This window comes from Opisthocomus hoazin, chromosome 4 (genome assembly GCF_030867145.1).
Source record: "Opisthocomus hoazin isolate bOpiHoa1 chromosome 4, bOpiHoa1.hap1, whole genome shotgun sequence".
Taxonomy (NCBI): domain Eukaryota; kingdom Metazoa; phylum Chordata; class Aves; order Opisthocomiformes; family Opisthocomidae; genus Opisthocomus; species Opisthocomus hoazin.
The window spans coordinates 29,125,924-29,144,476 of record NC_134417.1 but is presented as its reverse complement, the minus strand read 5'-3'; the positions used below and the strand labels follow the sequence as shown (position 1 = coordinate 29,144,476).

The 18,553-nt window shown below is 47.6% G+C and overlaps 1 protein-coding gene across 14 annotated transcripts in view; it reads left to right on the top strand.

Annotated features, from left to right (window-relative positions):
• The window catches only part of MED12L (mediator complex subunit 12L), a 145,143-nt gene that overhangs the window by 118,226 nt on the left and 8,364 nt on the right, over positions 1-18,553 (top strand). For 6 of the 14 annotated variants that reach the window (XM_075418467.1, XM_075418461.1, XM_075418464.1 and 3 more), the window contains 10 exons: positions 1,865-1,976; positions 3,176-3,265; positions 5,473-5,582; positions 6,099-6,234; positions 6,743-6,904; positions 8,704-9,066; positions 10,081-10,240; positions 11,387-11,607; positions 14,230-14,280; positions 17,981-18,070. In XM_075418467.1, the coding sequence (XP_075274582.1) occupies positions 1,865-1,976; positions 3,176-3,265; positions 5,473-5,582; positions 6,099-6,234; positions 6,743-6,904; positions 8,704-9,066; positions 10,081-10,240; positions 11,387-11,607; positions 14,230-14,280; positions 17,981-18,070 (1,495 nt within the window). The remainder of the gene's footprint in view (positions 1-1,864; positions 1,977-3,175; positions 3,266-5,472; positions 5,583-6,098; positions 6,235-6,742; positions 6,905-8,703; positions 9,067-10,080; positions 10,241-11,386; positions 11,608-14,229; positions 14,281-17,980; positions 18,071-18,553) is intronic. The other 8 variants (XM_075418468.1, XM_075418474.1, XM_075418465.1 and 5 more) reach the window with 4 other exon arrangements.

The following is an 18,553-nucleotide window of genomic DNA, read 5'->3' as shown; positions in this document are numbered from 1 at the left end:
TTACATGTACTGATTTTGACTTATGGTTGTCATTAAATGCTGTGGAGACTTTTAAATCTACTGCTATTTTCCAGCCTCTTCCACCTAGCTTATTTTCCCTTGAAGGTTAGAAAATTGAATTTTTCTTCTTTTCCACCATAATTGCAGTGTGCCCACTACTCTCTGTTGTGCTGGATCCTCCTAGTTCTCCTGGGCTGTTTCCTTGATAAACTTCTCCTGTGGTGTACTGACCTACAGAAATTCTGCTTGCCATGTTCAGTCTTGGAGTTAAGCGTGCTGCGTATTAGCTCTATGAAGCCATCTCTTCCTCATCCTTCTAATTCATTTGTAATACCGGCTTGATTTGGTGTTTGATAGAAAAGACATCTTGCTTTCTGGATCTCTTTGTTGGGCGTCTCTGAGCGTTTCAGCACTTTTCCATTCTTCGCTGGCTCTCTTGCTGCTGGCGTCAGTAGAAAGGAATATGGAACCTCTCTCTATCTTCCGTTCCTTTTGCTGCAGCAGAGCTCTAGTGTAGAAAATCTAAACCAAGCCTCTTTCAAAGACGAAATAAAATGCCCGTAGAAACTGTGAGGCATTTGCTCCACAGTGGTTCCTATGTGCAGAAGTAAAAGCATTTACAAAGTAGTGCTAATTGTATCGATGAATTATTTCCTTGCTTGCTTTTTGAAGCTTTTCAGTCTCTTCTTGATTGAAAACAAACTTTACTACTCTGTGAATGATAAAACCCATGATACTATGGGAAAGTATAAAATCTTACATACAAGATCTCTCTTTCTTTTTTCCAACTCTGCTTTGTGTAGCAGGGATAGCAATTGCAGTAAGAACTGTCTTGCAGACGGTAAATTTTTCTTATGGAACTTAATGAGAAAATGCAGAGATGTTCCTACCACGTTGTTCCTAGAATCTGAAAAATCAGTGTTTAAAATGACCTTTGAGAATGCAGACTTTCTATTTTGCTCCTTTTATGGGACCTTGGGATTTTGCCATTCCTTTATATAATCGTCACCTAAATTGTTGAAGTCAAGGTAAACGCCAAATTAAAACAACTGTTGAAGTGGATGCGTGTAATAAATCCACACATGTATGTGTGGATATGTATTTATATTGTGTTTATGGATGCCTGTAATTTTCAAGGAGCTTATATACCTAAAACTGCAAACATCATTGCATGTGCTGGTACTCAAGTCGCTTTGCTGAGATTTTTAACTTCTCTTCTGCTTAACATGTTATACTTCCAAATTCCTCTCTGTGTATTTCTTTCAGTTTGTCTTAATTTTATGTTAATAATGGATATACATTAATCTGAAAAAAAATTTTACAAAATCTGGCAGCCCTTCTGTTGGTGTGGCATATCTGTTGCAAGCAGCTACAGCAGCATCTGGGTTGACTGACGCCGAGCCCATGTCGGGATTAGGCAGCTGTCATTCTAACCAGTGCTCACAGGGGAAACGTCCTTGGGATTCACTGCCCACCACTAGCCTGGGTTGGAACCTTTAGCTGCCTAATCCCCACTGGAGGTACATCCCTAGTTAGTCAAAGGAGTCTTAAAATGACACGTTCTGTTTCTGAGCCAGGCCTTGGAGTGTCCGTGCAGTTGTTGGTCACTCAGTGCCCTGCGCCAGGCGAGTTCCCGGTAAGGAGATGCACAATGCGTGCATTTCCACTGGCGGGTGCTCTGCCGCCTGCTTAGGTGCATGCTCTTCTAATTTGTCTGGCAAGGCTGTACTTTACTAAAACAGAAACAGAGATGAAGGCAATGCCACTTCCAGGGAAAAAAAGTAGACAAAACAAGGAAGGGAGCGAGGAGGGGAAGTATCAGAATAACTTCACTAATTGACTGCTGTCTTTGCCTCTCTTAAAGCATGTCGCTCTTGAGTCAGCAGCCTTTCCTTTCATTGGTGCTTACTTGCCTTAAGGGACAGGATGAGCAGCGGGAAGGGCTTCTAACATCACTGCAGAATCAAGTTAATCAGGTAAAGCAAGCACGTAAGCATGAGCACCCTTCGTTAGATGTTTCATGTGTCATCAGTTTTATGTGTGTACCATGGTGGAAAACCAGGCAAATTATAGTGCAATGGTATGCCGAAAGGAACAGTCTAAGGAAGGAAGAATGGGGAAGTGTTTGTTCCTTTTTGACAGTGAATGCATCTTTTTTTCTAAAATTGTTACAGGGAAATGTAATGGACTTGAGTCTGATTTCAGTTCTTTCCAGGAAAAACAATAATTTGTCTTGAGAGGAACAATCCTGTCAGTCTTTAGCTTGATCATAAAAAGTTCTTGTGAGTTTGAACCTTTTCTTCTTTAGGAAAACCCTTCATCTTCTCCAGTTGTCACAGATGAAGAGTTTTCCATATTTTAAAAATGAACATTGCTAGTCCTGAACTGGCCCACTGCCTGCAGCTCTTCCTTTGGATCACCGGTGCTTACTCACAGCCTCTGCTGATGCTGCTCTGGGCTTCCCGCTCCCGTCTGGCTCATGCTCTAGCCTGCAGCAGCTCCTTCAGACTGCCTTTAAACTGAATATACGCAGTGGCCAGGGCAGTGGATGGATGTTTCCTTAGTGCTGTCTCTAGTTCCTATGAATTGCTGTGACAGTGAAAACCGATACCTGTAGGGCCGTTGTTTTCTCGTATTGCCTCTCAGCTCCGGTCCAGGCTGTGATGTAGGTCCACATCCTAATTAAATTCATTCCTTTGATGTTTTTTTATCCCTGCTGTTACTGCAACTTGGGCTTTCCTTTTGCTGCGTGGGTTCTCCCCTGAAATTGCAGCTGTTCCAGGTTCTCTAGGGTTCTGGTCACTTCTCATCCAGAGATCCCACCAGATCCTGTTGGGAAGCTGCATCCAGTGCAAGATCTATTTACTTACCCTGTTAACTGTTCACCATGGGTGTCTGAAACAGGATTTTTAATAAATGCGTAACGAAGCTGCTTATTTTCCCTCCAACAGGAAGATCTAGTCACACAACTGATAGCGGATTATCAGCTTTTTAGAAATTATTTTTTTCCAAGCTAGTTTGTTTAATCTGCTCTAAGCTTTAAATAGTCATGAGGATAAAAAGGTTAATAATCTTTTATGATTCCTTATAGATAACGGTGACAAATACTTAAACTTAAAAGGGAGAACATTCCTTTACAGGAAGAAAACAACCTTCATCAAATGCTTTTTCTTAGATCCTTAGTAACTGGAGGGAAGACCGGTACCAGGACGATGTTAAAGCTAGGCAAATGATGCATGAAGCCCTGCAGCTTCGTCTTAACTTGGTAAGAAAAACTTGTGTGGTTATCGTGATGTTACAGAAAGATGTAGCAGCTACTCTGGGGTAGGTGGAAAGGAGCAAGAAGTACTGTGCCAGGGCAGTGCGGGGCTGGGGCTCCCTGAGCGCTGAAAGCCCCCAGCCCCGGGCACCTCACAGGGACGGGGCGGGGAACGTCGGCCCACAGGGACGTCAGCATCAGGCTGAGGGCAGCGAGGGTCAGACGCAGCCCTGGCGTGCCCGGGCAGGGCCCCCAGCGTGGGGCTCCTGGGCCAGGGCCAGGGGGGGGATCCAGGTGGGGCTGGCTGGGGACCCCCTCTGCCCTGGCACGAGGGGTCTCTGCTCCGTCGGCGGTCGGCTCCGCTCTTCCCGTCTCTCCGCTTTCAGCTGGTGCCTCCTGGCCGTAACGTTTGGACATTGTTCATATAAATGCATAGGAAGGACAGCCTGTGCCTTCTTTGTACCTTGTTTTTGTGCTGCTTTCTTCCTTTCACTGTGCCTGGAACTTCAGAAGCGTATCGTCTTTTTGTGGATGTTCCAGGCCGTTGTCCACTGATGGTTTATCCCCACGTAATTAGCGAGGGTTTTAGGGATTTAGGCAGTCAATGTGGTTGAGACTTTCAGAGCTCTTGGGGAACGTAACATTTGGCTGTTTAACTTACCTGCGCAGTTTCAGTTGCTGCTACTTGGATACATTTATTAATCAACTTAGAAAGTTTCCATCAAGTTCTCCAACGTCCCACAGCTCTTGAGACCTCTGCACCAGCCGTCAGGGCCACCACGGCTCATTGAGCGTGGTGCAGTGGGGGTGTGGAGACTACATGTAAGGCCAAGCGACGGAGCACCAAGGCGGGAGTAACGCCGCAGCGTTGTTCTCTTCCCATCTCTTTGGAGGCTGCGTGGACGTGGCTGCGCAGCCAGAGCGTAACCGCTGGTTCAGGCCAAGGGGACGTGGGCCAGCTGTGGCCAGCCTCGGCGCTGCGGTGGCTGCACTGGCAGTAAAGCAGCTGTCGCCTGCCGCTGATAGCATGGAGATAGCACTTTCTTGTGGGTTGGGAGAGCTCTTGTATCGGCAATACTTGGTTTATGATTAAAGCAGCAAGATGTTATCGCTCTGTAAACCATAAACCACCTGTGTAGTTCAAGGAGGAGTCTTCTTAGACACAAACTCAGAAAGGTTTAGGAGCTAAAAGCAGGTACTGAGAGTTGAAAGAGTCTCTGTATTGAGCAAGCCACAGCCCTGAAATAAGCTTAAAGTATGGGGAAGAACTGTGTGAAGTGAAACAACTACAAGCAAAAGAGTGAAGGGGTGTAGAGCGATTATAAACACGACAAAATAAAAAGATTTACTTTTGGAAGGTTGTGAAGTGTGAGGCACCAGGACCGATGATTTGATGCCGATACTGAGTGCAGAGACAATGTGCGAAGTGGCGAAGCTGGCAGCGGTGCAGCGCGGCGGTCAGGAAGGCGCAGCGCCGCATTGGTGGGAGCTCTGCAAGGCGTCCCGTCGCGCGACGGGGACGCGTGCGGTCTGCCGCGGGGCTGCCGCTGCCCGCGGGCCGGAGCTGGGCTCTCGCCGGGGAGATCTGGGGGCTGGGCTTGGTTCTGAGCAGCCTGGAGGTCAGGCTTGCAGCCGGAGCAGGGACCTCGTCTTACTGCGGTTTGGTCCTTCGAAGGGGGAGTTTTGGTGAAATGGCTCCTGCTCAAAGCGAAGCCATGTTTTACAGTGCCATACTCTGCTGGTAGAAGTAGTGAAACATTGTTCATAGGGTAAAATATATCTTTTAGCAGTTTCCATTTTCAGTCAATGCTATATTGTTCTTCAGACTTTTCTTCTCTTTGCACTGGACATCATTGTCTAAGTTTTGGATGGGGGAGGAAAGTGGTAACTAGAAAGTTCTAATTCAACACCTTTGGAGTTCTGACAGTTTTTTCACTGACTTCAGTGTGTTGCATCAAACATAAAAGTGAAGATACGAAACTGAAGGAGAAATGTAATAAAGTTTTGCTTTTCTATACTTCCTTCTTAGGAGAAGCTTTTTGCGGGGAGCATGGGGTGGGGGGAAATGTTGAAGTCAGCCCTTCAGGATGGTGTTCAGCACATGGAACTCGTGGGACAGGATGGCACTTTTGTTCAGAAGCAATGCATACGACGAGGGAGCCGTGCTTCTGAGGTGCAGGCAGAGCCTTGCTGCCTGCTGTGTTGTTTTGCAGGTGGGCGGCATGTTTGACACGGTGCAGAGGAGCACCCAGTGGACCACAGAGTGGGCCCTTCTGCTCCTCCAGATAATCACGTCAGGAACTGTTGATATGCAGACCAACAAGTACGTCTGCGCTGTTTAAACAGGCTAATTCATGGCCTGAGTGCTTTTAAGTTTCGTTTGCATGCATGTTATTATATTTTTCTGTTATCTAGAAATTAACTATTTCTATCATCCTATTACTGCTTGAGTGCAACTTAGATGCTCAGTGCCGCCCTTGGCTGGGGAGCACCTCTGTGCTGGGGAGCACTGGAGCCGCTGTTTAACTCTTCCTTAACAAGCACGTGCCTGAGCGCTTTGTGCGCCGGAGCCTGCAGTCCCCGATATCTGTTAGCAGTCTGTGCTGCCTGGAGCTCTGAGCTGGGCTCTGTCGTACGATCCGCGTGTCCCTCTTGACGGTCCACCTGCATGTATACGCTGGGGCTTACGCGTGCCAGCTGAGGGGTGTGTGCATGCAGAACGCCCTGAGAAACCCGGCTTGCCGGAAGAGCTGCGTCTGCAGCCTTTGCTGTGGATGTCTGTCCCGGGGTCTCTCGGCCGTCGGTCATTCCTCTGGGTAATACTTGTCTTTACTCTCAGCGAGTTGTTCACGACCGTGCTCGATATGCTGGGCGTCCTCATCAACGGGACGCTTGCCTCCGACTTGTCAAACGCTTCCCAAGGAGGGCCTGAGGAAAACAAAAGGGCTTACATGAATTTAGTGAAAAAATTGAAAGTAAGTGTTATGTCTCATTGTTTTCAGCATTTCTTTTGAATCACATTCTGTGCTCATCTTTTAATGCTGTCATTTCTAGTGTCTAGGAAGGCCTCTTGGAAAGATAGGAGAGACTGAAACAGCACTTGTGATAACAAGGAGAGAAAGAGGAAAATAAAAATACAGGAATGTGGGAGTGGGAAGACAGACTTATAGTATTTTCTTCATATCAAATTAGAATTAGGGACCCTGCAAGGCACTTAGTTACTTTTATTCATGTTTGAGACACTGAATTTGTATTCTGTATTTTTTATGTTCTGTTTAAACAAGAGATGGAAATATAACTTACATTCTTAAAAGAAGAAAACAAACCAAAAAAACCTTGTAAAGCCACTTGTTTAAATTTAGTCAAAGTACAAGGAAATGATTCACCCAGAAACTGGACATTTTCTAATAGTGAAAGCAGCGTAATGTTTCTCTTCCCTTTTCCCCCCTTTCTGCGTGATTGATTGGTGAATTTATTCTCTAGAAAGAGCTGGGGGACAAGCGGTCGGACAGCATTGACAAGGTTCGCCAGCTGCTGCCTTTGCCAAAGCAGACGTGTGATATCATCACTTGTGAGCCGATGGGATCCCTGATCGACACCAAGGGGAACAAAATTGCAGGATTTGACTCCATTGACAAGAAACAGGCAAGAGTAAACATTTTGTTCCATCTCAGTTTTTGCACGATTTTTGAAGCGTGGAGATACAAGCAGACAGGTACAGCTTGTACAGTACACGCCTTTATAAGCGGTACCGTAAAAGCTTTGCAGTTCTGCTGTAGCACAGCTTTCTGATGCACGCTCAGCCATTGCTAAAGCTACAGCCCCAGCAACGCAGGCACTTTGAACAGCTCGGCTTTCTGTGAGCAGTGCGGCCAGAAGCGAGGAACGATACCTTTATAAACAGTTGCAAAGGACGGACCATTTTTTGGTATCCAATGTATTTTCCGTTCCAAATAGTGTTGCGCAGTTTTTCCACCGTCACGTTTGCTGCATGCCCGCCCGTCCTTGGTGAATCCACGGTGTACAGGGTCAGCGTGTGGCTGCTGATGTGACAAGTGCTGACGTCAGCTTGCCCGGTTCTGCAGTGTGGGGTCCTGACTGGAGCCAACTCCACTGAAGTTGCCAAAAAGGAAATTGCATTTGACTTGCAGTTGAACGGCAGAAGCTCCTGTAAAAGTATTTGCTTGTCAAGCAGAATCCTACCTTTGAGAGCTCATTTAACCTTTTTGACCTGTTCCTTGCTGGGAGGAGGATGCAGGGCATGATCCTGCCTACAAAAGGCAGAGGAGAAAAGGGGAGAGGGAGGGAAGTATGTTAGTCGTTTTTGGATTTTTTGGGAACATAAAGGGGTGCATAATTTTTTAAAGTGAATTTATTTAAAAAGGAAGGGTAGAGCTTAGGATAGAGCTTTTTATTCTGCAGACTAGATGGGCATTTTTTTGTGATCTACTGCTTAGGTTTATCTCCCCTGTCATGGTTTAACCTGGCAGCTGGCAGCTAGGATCACGCAGCCGCTCACTCACTCCTCCCCACAAAGCGGGATGGGAGAATGGGAAAAGGTGAAACTCGTGGGTTGAGATACAGACAGTTTAATAAGATGACAAAGAAAGGTAGAATAATAATAAAGAATGTGCAAAACAAGCTGTACGCCATGCAGTTTTTCTCACCATCCAACAACCAATTGCATAGCCAGTCCCCGAGCAGCAATTGCAGAATCCGCAGATTTCCTGGAGCATTTTCCTGGATTTCCTGGATTTCACCACACTAGTGAATTTTGTAGCACTCGCCAAACTCCTGGAAAAAGACCGAACTCGCGGAAAAGGTCGGACTGCTGGAAAAGAGAGTTCCTGCCCCCGGCCAGCCCCCATTCATGAGCTGAGCGTGCCGTCCGTAGTACGGACGATTGCCGGTGTGGGCCGGCTGCCGGGCTGTGCTTCCCCGCAGCTCCTGCACGCCTGCCCATCAGCCAGACGTGGGGAACTGAAGAAAGGCCTGGATTTCTTAGCAACAACTAAAACCATCAGTGTATTACCAACATTCTGCTCATACTAAATCCAGAACACAGCAGCTACTGGGAGGAAAATTAAATCTGTCCCAACTGAAACCAGGACATCCTTCTTATTTGAGTACGTAACCTTTTAGCAAGTGTATTCTCAGATTAGCAATTTTTGGTAGATATTTGAATTTTCCTCCAAAGTATGATAGATGGAGCTTGAGATTTTTAGCATAGTTATAAGCAAACAGTACTATAAAAATATAACTGCTTTTCTCTAGTGGCAGCCTTGAACAGAGGTCAAAATCCCACCAGTAAGCATTTTATGCATTCTGTGGAGGGGAAAAAAGCTGCACTGGATTTTTCTGACTCAGATAATAATGTACAAAGGCAAGTATTCTGCTCTAGCATTCAGTTTTCTTAAAATAACTTCACTTTTATTCTGAAACAGGGTCTTCAGGTTTCAACAAAACAAAAGGTGTCCCCTTGGGATCTATTTGAAGGTCACAAAAATCCTGCTCCTCTCTCCTGGGCATGGTTTGGTACAGTTCGTGTCGACAGGAAAGTGATCAAGTATGAGGAGCAGCAGCATCTCCTCCTGTACCACATGCACACCAAACCCAAACCGCGGAGTTACTACCTCGAGCCCTTGCCCCTTCCTCCAGAGGAGGAGGAGGAAGAGCCCACCACACCTGTCTCTCAGGAACCAGAAAGAAAGTCAGGAGAGCTCTTGGATCAGGGAAAGCTTGCCGCGGACGATGAGAAGAAGACAAAGGGCAGGAAGCGGAAGTCAAAGTCAAGCTCAAGGGCTGATGTAAGTAGCTGGTGCCCCATACAAAACCTGAAGCAGCTTGCTGAAGCTTCTGATGTTGCGTGGTGCTGGCTTAGCTACCTTCAGAAGTTGCTCTGCACGTGGAGGAGTGGGTCCTAGTAGAGGGAGCGAAGGGTGATGGTCAGAAGGAGGGTGGCTTTCTGTCAAGTAGGGCTTGGTGTAGAGGAATGTACTGTGCTTAGGACCTTGCGCGCTATGTGGATTGTGCTAGGCTGGATCTTACTCTCTGAGCGTTATTTGGGTTCCGTATATGCTTTCTCTTGTATGGAGTGAAGTACAGCTGCTCTTGTTTGTATCAGTTTCTAAAATTCCTCCCATTCAAAGTATGTTGAGAGCAAACGTGCTGGTTCAAACCCAGGTCCCATTCAAATGTAAACCAGTTTGAAACAGGCTCTTTCACTTAGATAAACTGTTCTGCTGTGCAGTTGGTTCAGGTTTCCGAGACGCTTTCTCTTTTGCTTTAGCGGTTTCTGAGGTGAAGAATGACGGAGAGCAGGGTGTGAAAAACACGCCTGGCACCACCCTGATAATAACGTTGGCAGCAGCAGCGTGCAGTGCGATCAGTCCTCTCTGCACTGCTGCCAGTGTGGTTGTGCGTGTCATAGACAGGGCGGTGTTCGGCTAGCGTCCAGCTGGTTGGTCAGTGTGCTGCGTTTGAAGGAGCTGTCATTTTAAGATCGTTTTCTGGCCTTTTTGGTGTTTCAGTTAAGTTCCTCCTGTTACTTATATACTGATACAATAAGCTGTCCTTGTGCTGTACCTAATTATAGCCTGCAGAAAATACTTGCTAATAAGGTAAGAACGGATGGTGTATCTATGAAGTTGTTAGTGTTAATTACCTGTGGGCAGCCTGAGACTTAATCTGTTTTTTACATCATTGCAAACGACAATGGGAGCTGTCTCTGTCCTTTAATAATTTAGTAGGAAAATTGGCATTATTTATGAGTTAGTAAGGTACAAATGTCAGTAACATTCACTTTTACTGCATATTTTAAGGAATATCCACAGAACAACTTATACAGAGTGCCTCCCACTTACTCACCGATCTCGCAAATGATGCACCATCCTCAGCCTGCCCTGTGGGGCTACAACGTCGTGGGGCAGCCGCAGCAGCCTGGCTTCTTCGTGCAGAACCAGCCCCTCCCGCTGGGTACGGGTAAGCTTGGAGTTCGCAGACGTGGGGCTTTATTAGCTGGTGTATGACAAAAGCTGGCTTCTTATAACCACCTTTTGTCTCTAACTTTCTCCGAAGCAGGCTGCGTCTGCGATGCCATTTATTTTATTCCTTAGTTAGCCATTTGTTTTGAAGTGCTTTCTGTTATCAGCTGTACGGCTGTCTCTATTAAGGTATTAAACTTTCTTTGGTAGATAAGCAAAAATGACCTACTGTGGTGATAGTATAAGAAAGCTGGTAGAAGTTCAATGAGGAGTGAAATAAGAGGGATGATTAAAAGAAACAAATAACCTTTGGGTTATTTCTTCTTTGATTCATACCAAGAACCATGGTGGCTAATTTAACATCTGGTAGACTGAATAAATAAATCCATGGGCTCACTTTTTGTTTCAGGATTTGTGATAGGTACTTAATTATTTGTAGGCTTGTTTTGCTCCTTCCAGTTAACGCGTGCATGGTTTAGCACAGGTCCTTCACTTGCTCTGGGGTCAGCAGTTTGCGATGTTCTGTTCTGTCCTTTGCAGGTATTAGGCAGGAGAAAGGTAGAAGTTTGGTTCCAGTTATAGATGTTAAATATTTTTTCTGAAGCTCCAAATACAGCTAGATCTGTATTTAAAGTGCGTAAGAAGTCTTCAGAAAATACCAGACAGTGGATACAAAGTTAAGGAAATGCTGATTTAAAAAAAACACATAAGATTACCTTTGTAAGTGTAACATATAGATAGGTACATGATTTTTATCAAACAGCATGGAGTGCATAAATTATTGCTGTCTCATGATAAAATTGTCTTGACACCATAAGCCATTCATATCATGCTTTTGATCTGACATGCAACTTAGGTTTTTCAGTAGTAGTTAGATGTTTTATTTGGTGTAGAACACGCAACAACCCATAGTCTTTTTACTTTTTGTTCTCATTTACAAGTGGTAGTCTTCAAAGTTACGCTGCCCATTTAATTTTTCAGACCAGTCATCTGGTTTAATCCAGTTCACCGCCTTTACAGAGGTAAGTTTATCATCATTATTATAAAGCTAGCCAAATTAGGAGCCGATGAATTAGCAGTGGTCTGTACCAGCAACGTTCTTACGGAAGGCAGAGAACGCATGTGTGTTTTGGGTGGTTTTCAGGTGGTTCCAGGCTGGATCCAGCAGGCTCCTTCGTTCCAACTAACACGAAGCAAGCCCTGTCGAACATGCTGCAGCGGCGGTCTGGCACCATGGTGCAGCCCCCCTCTATCCACGCAGTCACGCCTCAGCAGCAGTTGCTCCAGATGAAACTCCTGCAGCAAGAGCAGCAGCAGCAGCAGCGGCTCCTCAGGCAGCAAGCACAGTCACGGGCTCTCCAACAGGTTTGTCCAAACCCCCAAGTCTGAAGAGCAACACAGTGGTTTTCCTGTCCACTGGAGCTGCTTGCCCTGCCGTAGACTTACGGCGTGGGGAGCCAGCTGATACTTACAGTTGCAAGAACTCCCACCAGAGCCATCTGCTTTTAAACTTCATTTGCCCTTTGATCTCTTAGCCCCTTCTGTTTTTCCTGTGTTTCATAAAGTCGGGTTTTGCATCTGCTGCTTGATGACGTTCGTGTTCCCTGTTGTGTCACAGAGGCTTTCGCAGTGGCATTGCACGGTGCTGGGTGCCACCAAGCTGCTAGTAAGCAGCAGAGGTGCAGCGATGCTCTTCACAATTAAACATCCAGGCAGGAGCCACTTCCATCCACGTGCGCACAGACGCCTGTGTTCTCTGGAAACAGCTGTATTTCTTCTCGTAACATTTCTGAGAGTACAGCTGCTGTGAGCCAGACCACACACACCTCTTGTGCAACACCCTGCAGAGCCGAACTAGTTTCAGAATACGGCTGCAGACAGGCTGCTTTTGAATTGATGGCGTAAGAACAGAAAATTGGGTTCTGGATCCCAGATAACCAGCAACACGTGTACGGCGGTTGGTGGTAAAACCAGTAACTTCTCACCTTCATTTTAAAGTCCTTCTGTACTCATTCTTACCCTCCCTGCTATATATATTACATTACCCTTATGCTCTTTTGCTTTCAAACTCTGTGATGTGCCCTCTTCGCTCAAAATAGTCAAAATTTGCAGCAAGTATCCTCATAATTTCTCCCACACTGGCTTCATTTTGTTAGAGCTTCCTCATTGTCCTTCTCATCCCTCTTTCAGTCTCTCTGCTATGATGCATGCAAAGCCCTCTGTAGTGCTTAAACTGCTGCTGGGCTACAAGAGTTTTACATGGGGCCGTTCATAGTTGTGAAACTAGGGTTTCCCTCTATGTGTGCTGTCTTCTGCCTTACGGGATAAAAAAGCTCTGGATGTGTGTTTTATAGTATCAGCGGTACAGTGGATATTTGATCCCTCGCTGGTGTCCCGTAGGCACTAAGGGTTAGGTACTCTAAATGTTAGGGTCACCCTATAGTATTTCTTACATCAGGCAGTATCTCACTATTTTAGTGTTAGGTGCAATGGCTTGCAATTACTGTGATAGAATACAGGCTTAAATAAGAGCCTTGAGTAAACAAATGATGATCACTACTTATGGCTAGGTGGATCGAAAGGTAATAATGGAAGATCTAAAATAACACATTATTCTCACATTTAAGAAATGCTGTTGTTTAACACTGTCACGTTTAGAGGACAAAAGACGTTGCATTTCCCTTTTGGTTTCAAACGGGGACAGTGTCCGAGAGCAACGGTTAACTTCTGCTCCAGACTGCTGCACAGAGAGTTTGTCAGTAAGGAGAACAAACGTATCATGAAGGCATGAATCCATGCCTAAATAAGATTATTAAGGTGTCTGTGATGAACCTTTTCATAAAATTTGGAACAAAGCTTTACAATGTGCAAGCTGCACTAGAATTCCACCGGGTAGGTTCAGGCGCGTATTTCAGCCACTGTGCGGCATGAGCTGGATGTCCATCAGGCAGCGGTTCCCTGTCAGCCACGCTGTGACTTCAGCAATAAGGGAGTGTAAGGTGAAGTGGTGTAAACCAAGTCAAAGCAGAGCCATCAAAGCCAGCCTTTGTTTCGCGGTTGCTTCCCCACAGCGGCATGTGCAGCCAGGCCCTTTGCGGCGTGCTGGGGAGTGCTGCAGATGGGCACGCTGTTTTCTGTCCGGCTCCAATATTTTGCCGTACTGGGTGTTGGAAGGATTCGTTCAGCCTGATGCTTCAAAACGTGCGATGAGTGAGCAATTCACCAGGCCGTGCTGTTTGCTCTCCTTGTGGCCTGCGCTGGCGATGCTGGCAGCGGAGACGCCGCTCCCAGGTCCCGGCAGCACTGGGGCTTTGCGTGCGTGGTGCTCCAGCAGCGCGTCCCTGCGGAGCCTGGGGCAGCTCTGCCCGCAGTCCTGGGGCTGGAGCAGGAAATGCTGTGGCAGCATGCGAGCCTGAAGGTAGGGTTTGAAAATGTAGGAACAAGACGACTTGTCAGCATTGCTGCTATGTGGTGGATGTTGTTAGACAGAGCTTAAATCAGGAAGGTTTCTTCCTTGGTTTTTGTGTTTCTGCAGCTGCAGAATGAAATTGCCTACTCAGCCTGAAACCGCTGGCACTGGTGTGGACACTTCTGTAAAATGAGTCCAGGAGGACTCTGCTCTTTCGTGCTGTGCTGTACATGCTCTGCTCTTGAAAATGAATGGCTGTGGTGCAAGGTCTTCAAGAACTATAACTTGTTAAAAAAATTTTGAGTATTGTGTATAGAATTAATAGGTTCCTGTGGATGGTAAGGAGTCCTTTCCACATTTAGAGTTTCTGCTCATAAATGTCATAACAGTATTAAGGTTCATTCATAAGCATAAAAACCACCTAAAAGGACCTTCTTAGCGTTCCTAAACAGCAGCATTCTTTGAGTACATACAGGCAAGCTCTGTGAAGGTGCTGTCCTGCTCCACTAACAATCCAAGCCTAATCGTTGACGTTCTTTGTGTTGTTTGCTATTTTCTCGCCTGTCCTTTTCCTTTAGGATGTCTGTAGCACTGCTGTATCCCTTCAGGATGGCTTTGACAACATAATGGTAACCACTCGGAGACCGTGAACTTCTCTTTATTTTTAATTCTGCACAAACATGCATTTCTTTCCACACACGGGCTGCACACGTTGCTTTTGATGAGAATGGTATGCTTTGGCACTCCTCTCACCCAGGTAGCGCAGCGGCTGCATGTGGGAAGGCTGCGAATACACTTGCACACATAGAATATTTTTTCATACAAGTATTCCCAGTAACTGAATCATTGATCCATTTTTTTTCCTCTTCTGTTGTGTTGCTCGCTGTGAAAGGTGAGAGTAGCTGCAAGATCCGACTGGTGCTGCGTCCATCGAAGCATGGCTGGTGTGTTCCCCCTCCGCGGGCGGCTGGGTCGGCTCGCTCTGCTCCGTGCCCCGTGCCCCGTGGGGCAGCGCTGGCTGCCGTGTCGGACGCGCAGCAGGGCATGGACCACACGGCTTTCTTGGCCGGCGCGTGCCGCCAGCGCTCCCCCAGCAGCACTCGGAGCCGTCCTGGCGTGGGCCTGTTCCCGCTGCGGTGGGACGCAGTCGTGCCGCTCAGCTCGCAGCGAGGGTCCGCTCCCCTGGCCCCGCGCGAGCTGTAGGTTCCAAAACACTTCTCGTCCCACCTGAGCACGGCGGTATGCTGCGTGGGGTCTCTTCCAAGCTCTGCCAGGGTGGGCGGTTATGGCAATAACCCTGTTGTGTTCTTCCAAAGCCAGGGACAGCTAGCACTTCCCTGGTAGGTTATTAAGTGTTGGAGAATTCAGTTGTTTCTGGGGAAAAACAATGATGGCACGCAGTTTCATCCCTAGTATCTTCTGTTGGAAAGCTTCCCAGATGTGAATTAGAAAAGCTGTTTCAGAGGTAGCTTAAGGGACTTTTGTCCTGTCTTAAGGAAACTGCAATGTTGTTAAAAGCACTAGTTGGAAAGACAAAGCGCAGCGTGTTTTTAAAAAGGCTTTGCTGCTTACTCTGTTGCCCACAGTTTATATGTGTGCAATCATTCCTGTTGTTGCTGGTAGCATGTCAGAGCAGGGTGTAGATCCCCATACTTGCAGTTAATTAGGCACACTGCAGTTAATTAGGCACACCTAGATAGGCAGCAGGTATAGAGCGAGGTCTCTCAAATCTGTCGTCGTCGTCTCACCTCAGTAAGCGTTAGTGTTTCGCTGCCTGCTTTCGAAGCCAGATTTGGTCAGAGTTTGGACGAAATCAGCCTACAGTGCCATGGCTGCCAGAATCGCCTTTGCCAGTCCCAGCACCACCTAGAAAAGAAAATTCCTTCCAAATACACTGTGGTCACATACCGTAACAGGGCAAAGCAGCGAGTTTTGCTTCAGTTTCAGGTTCGAGTAGAACAAAGAGAACAGTGGTTATTACTGTAACGCTGCATCAGCATTGAGTAGAAGTGTTTGGGGTTTTTTCTCCTTTTTTATGTGTGTTGTTTTTGTTTGTCGTGCATGCACAGTTCTGGCTTGCAGCAATTGGCTTGCATGTTTAGTTAACTCTTTACTAAATGATGCCTGGAGGGAGAAGTCCCTTCGAATTCAGCAACATCTGCTGCTGGTGCTGCTCGGGAATGCAGAGCTCGCTACCACAGCACGGGAGCTTGCTCGGTGGCCGTGTCCTGCCGTGGAATGGGTTGATCTGTCCCTGCCAAAGGGACGGCTTTTGGCTTACGCTTGGTGTTTGGTTTTGCCCGCGGTGCTGGCCCGGCCTGGGCAGTGGTGCCGTGCGGGTGTGCGGCTCTCGAGTCTCGCGCCCTGCCAGCTCCGCTGCTGTGTGCGCACTGGAACGGCGGGGAGAAGGTGGGGGGACTGACCTCTCTGCCCGCCGGGTACTGCTGGGGTCCTGCAGCTGCTCAGTCAGCGTTTTCAGACAGAATTAGGGCCCGATCCCACGTCCATTGGTGTAACTTCCACTGACTTTGGAGGGATGCTGTTTACACTGCGTGGGCGTGAGTGGACGAATTTTGCTCTTGGGCACACCAGGTTAGCTGTCACTGGGAGAAACGAGGCTAACACACGGAGCACCGCTCTGCAGACCAGCTTCCCCCGAACCCATGAGGTGGTCTGCGTCACTGCGGGGAACAGCCTCCAGCACCAGTTTTTCTGCAAATCACTCATAGTTTTACCCAATTTCACCTTTGGGTGCCTTCAAGTTACCCCTTCATCTGCCCTGTGGTTGGCACCTGGTGAAAACATTTGAGAAGCAATTTGCTTTGTCCCAGAGGCTGGCACAGAGCCTCGCTGGGCCAGCTTTTGGTTTGGCTTTTAACAGAAAGGAAGGTACGAAAAATGGGTGTGTGACAACCCTGTTGGCACCTTGTGGTAGCTTTGCCCCTGGTTTTGCATCTTGTCCTTGACCTCTTCTGTCTGTTCCCCACCCGCAGCACAGGGTGGTTCGTCCAGCTCCGGTCACAGCAGTTCACGTCTCTTGGGGCTGGATCGGCTGAAGCTGGAACGCTTTCCCTCTACCAGAGAGAGCGGTTGCCCAGCTCTGGCGATGAGGACGCACATACTTTTAAACCCAGCCCAAAGCAGTAGCTGGCCTGCAGGGCCACTGGCTGTGCTTACAGGCTTGTTAGTGTTTGGTACCGTTCCCACTGATGGGTGGGAGCAGAGGAAGGGGGAGAGTTCCAATGGTGCTTCAGTGTTTTATCCCATGAGAGATTTGCTTTTCCATTGGGTAGCCCTGATTGCAGTGTTGGTGCTTGAAGTGTGTTACCAAAGTCACTTTTAGCCTTAAATTATAACACATCTCTGTCAGGATATCCCGATGAAAACGGCAAAGGCTTTGTTGGAGGGCTTGGATTTTTTGTTTGGTTTTGTGGCAAACTGGGCAGCTACAGGGAAGGAGCATCACTGCTTCCAGCTCATGTCTGCCACCAAGCTTTTTGGAGTAGAATGGCTTTCACCAGGATCAGGTGCAGCTACGCAGCCTCACAGCTGCGCAGAAAATACACAGATGTGACAGTGTTCCTGGCAAATTCTCACTCGCCAGGTGTTTACAATCTTGGTCCTGAAGTCAAGCCCAACATTTTATTTTTTCCTCTTTTCTGGCCCTTCAAAACATACTAATGCAGTTATAGTTGAAATCTTTAAATGATTTGCCATTAACTGGGCATAAATATTGAGGCAATTTGCAATGGCCAGACCAGGCTGGCTGCTGATCACAAACGCGGCGTGTGTTTCCAGGCTGTACTGGTCGGGAGCTGGCGATCCTTGCGTTACCCATTTATTGTGCTGGTGTTTTGTATGTCATCATAAAATTTGCTAATCACCATTTTGCCTGCTTCATCTGGGGGAAAGCTAGTAATCGGGTCGCCTGAGAAAGATACCAGCTATGGATTTATACTGGGGATCATCATGCACTTGAAGCTCCCTGGGTAATTTCATGTACTGTCTTCAAGACAGCTAGAACGTGTTTTTTCTAACCGTTTGCAAAGCCCCGTTTCAAAGGGTGTCTGCCAGACCTCTGTTCAGCAATGGGCTGTTTCTTCCCCGCTGTGGTGTGACAGCAGTGTCGGAAGTCACACAAAAGCCCGTTCTTCCATCTCCTGTGAGTAAATAGGGGTCAGCAGTTTGGCCCTGAGCAGCGGTGCTGTCCTGAAGGAAATGCTCCGGTCTCTCCATGTCTCTTTAGGACACAGCTTGGTGGGGTCTGTGTCCAGAATGGGACTTGTTCGGGGTGTGGCGGCCGCATCTGATGGGCGATGTGTCTTTCAGGGGCAGCCGATGGACCAAGCTGCTATCTTCCCTCCGCAAGTTCGACCCCCGTCTCAGCTTCCGCAGTACCCGGGGTTACAGCAAGCACAGGTACTGCCTGCTCCCGTGGCGCGTCTGCCCAGAAGTGCCTTCATCAGAGCTCCTTTACCTCCCGGCCTGCTTGTCTGTGCTTGGGACGAGCCTCGAGCGTGTGGCCTGGGGTAGCGGTGAGGCCTCCTGCTCAGGTGCTGTACTTCATAAACGTTTTTAACGTGGTTGCCTCCCAGTTTTTCCTAAGTTGTTGCTGGTAAAGGCACACGTGCTTCAGCGTTAAGCCTGACATTGGCCAGTTCCTGGTAAGATGGTGATCATGAATCACAGAACCATAGAATGGTTTGGGTTGGAAGGGACCTTAAAGCTCATCCAGTTCCAACCCCCTGCCATGAGCAGGGACATCTTCCACCAGCCCAGGGTGCTCAGAGCGGGTACCGGTAACTGTTTACTGTGTCATGGTCGTTCTGGTGCTGGGGATTTTGGGGGAGGAGAAGGAAGACGAGAGGGAGTGGAGCTGCGGAGCAGAGCCCCTCTCCTGCT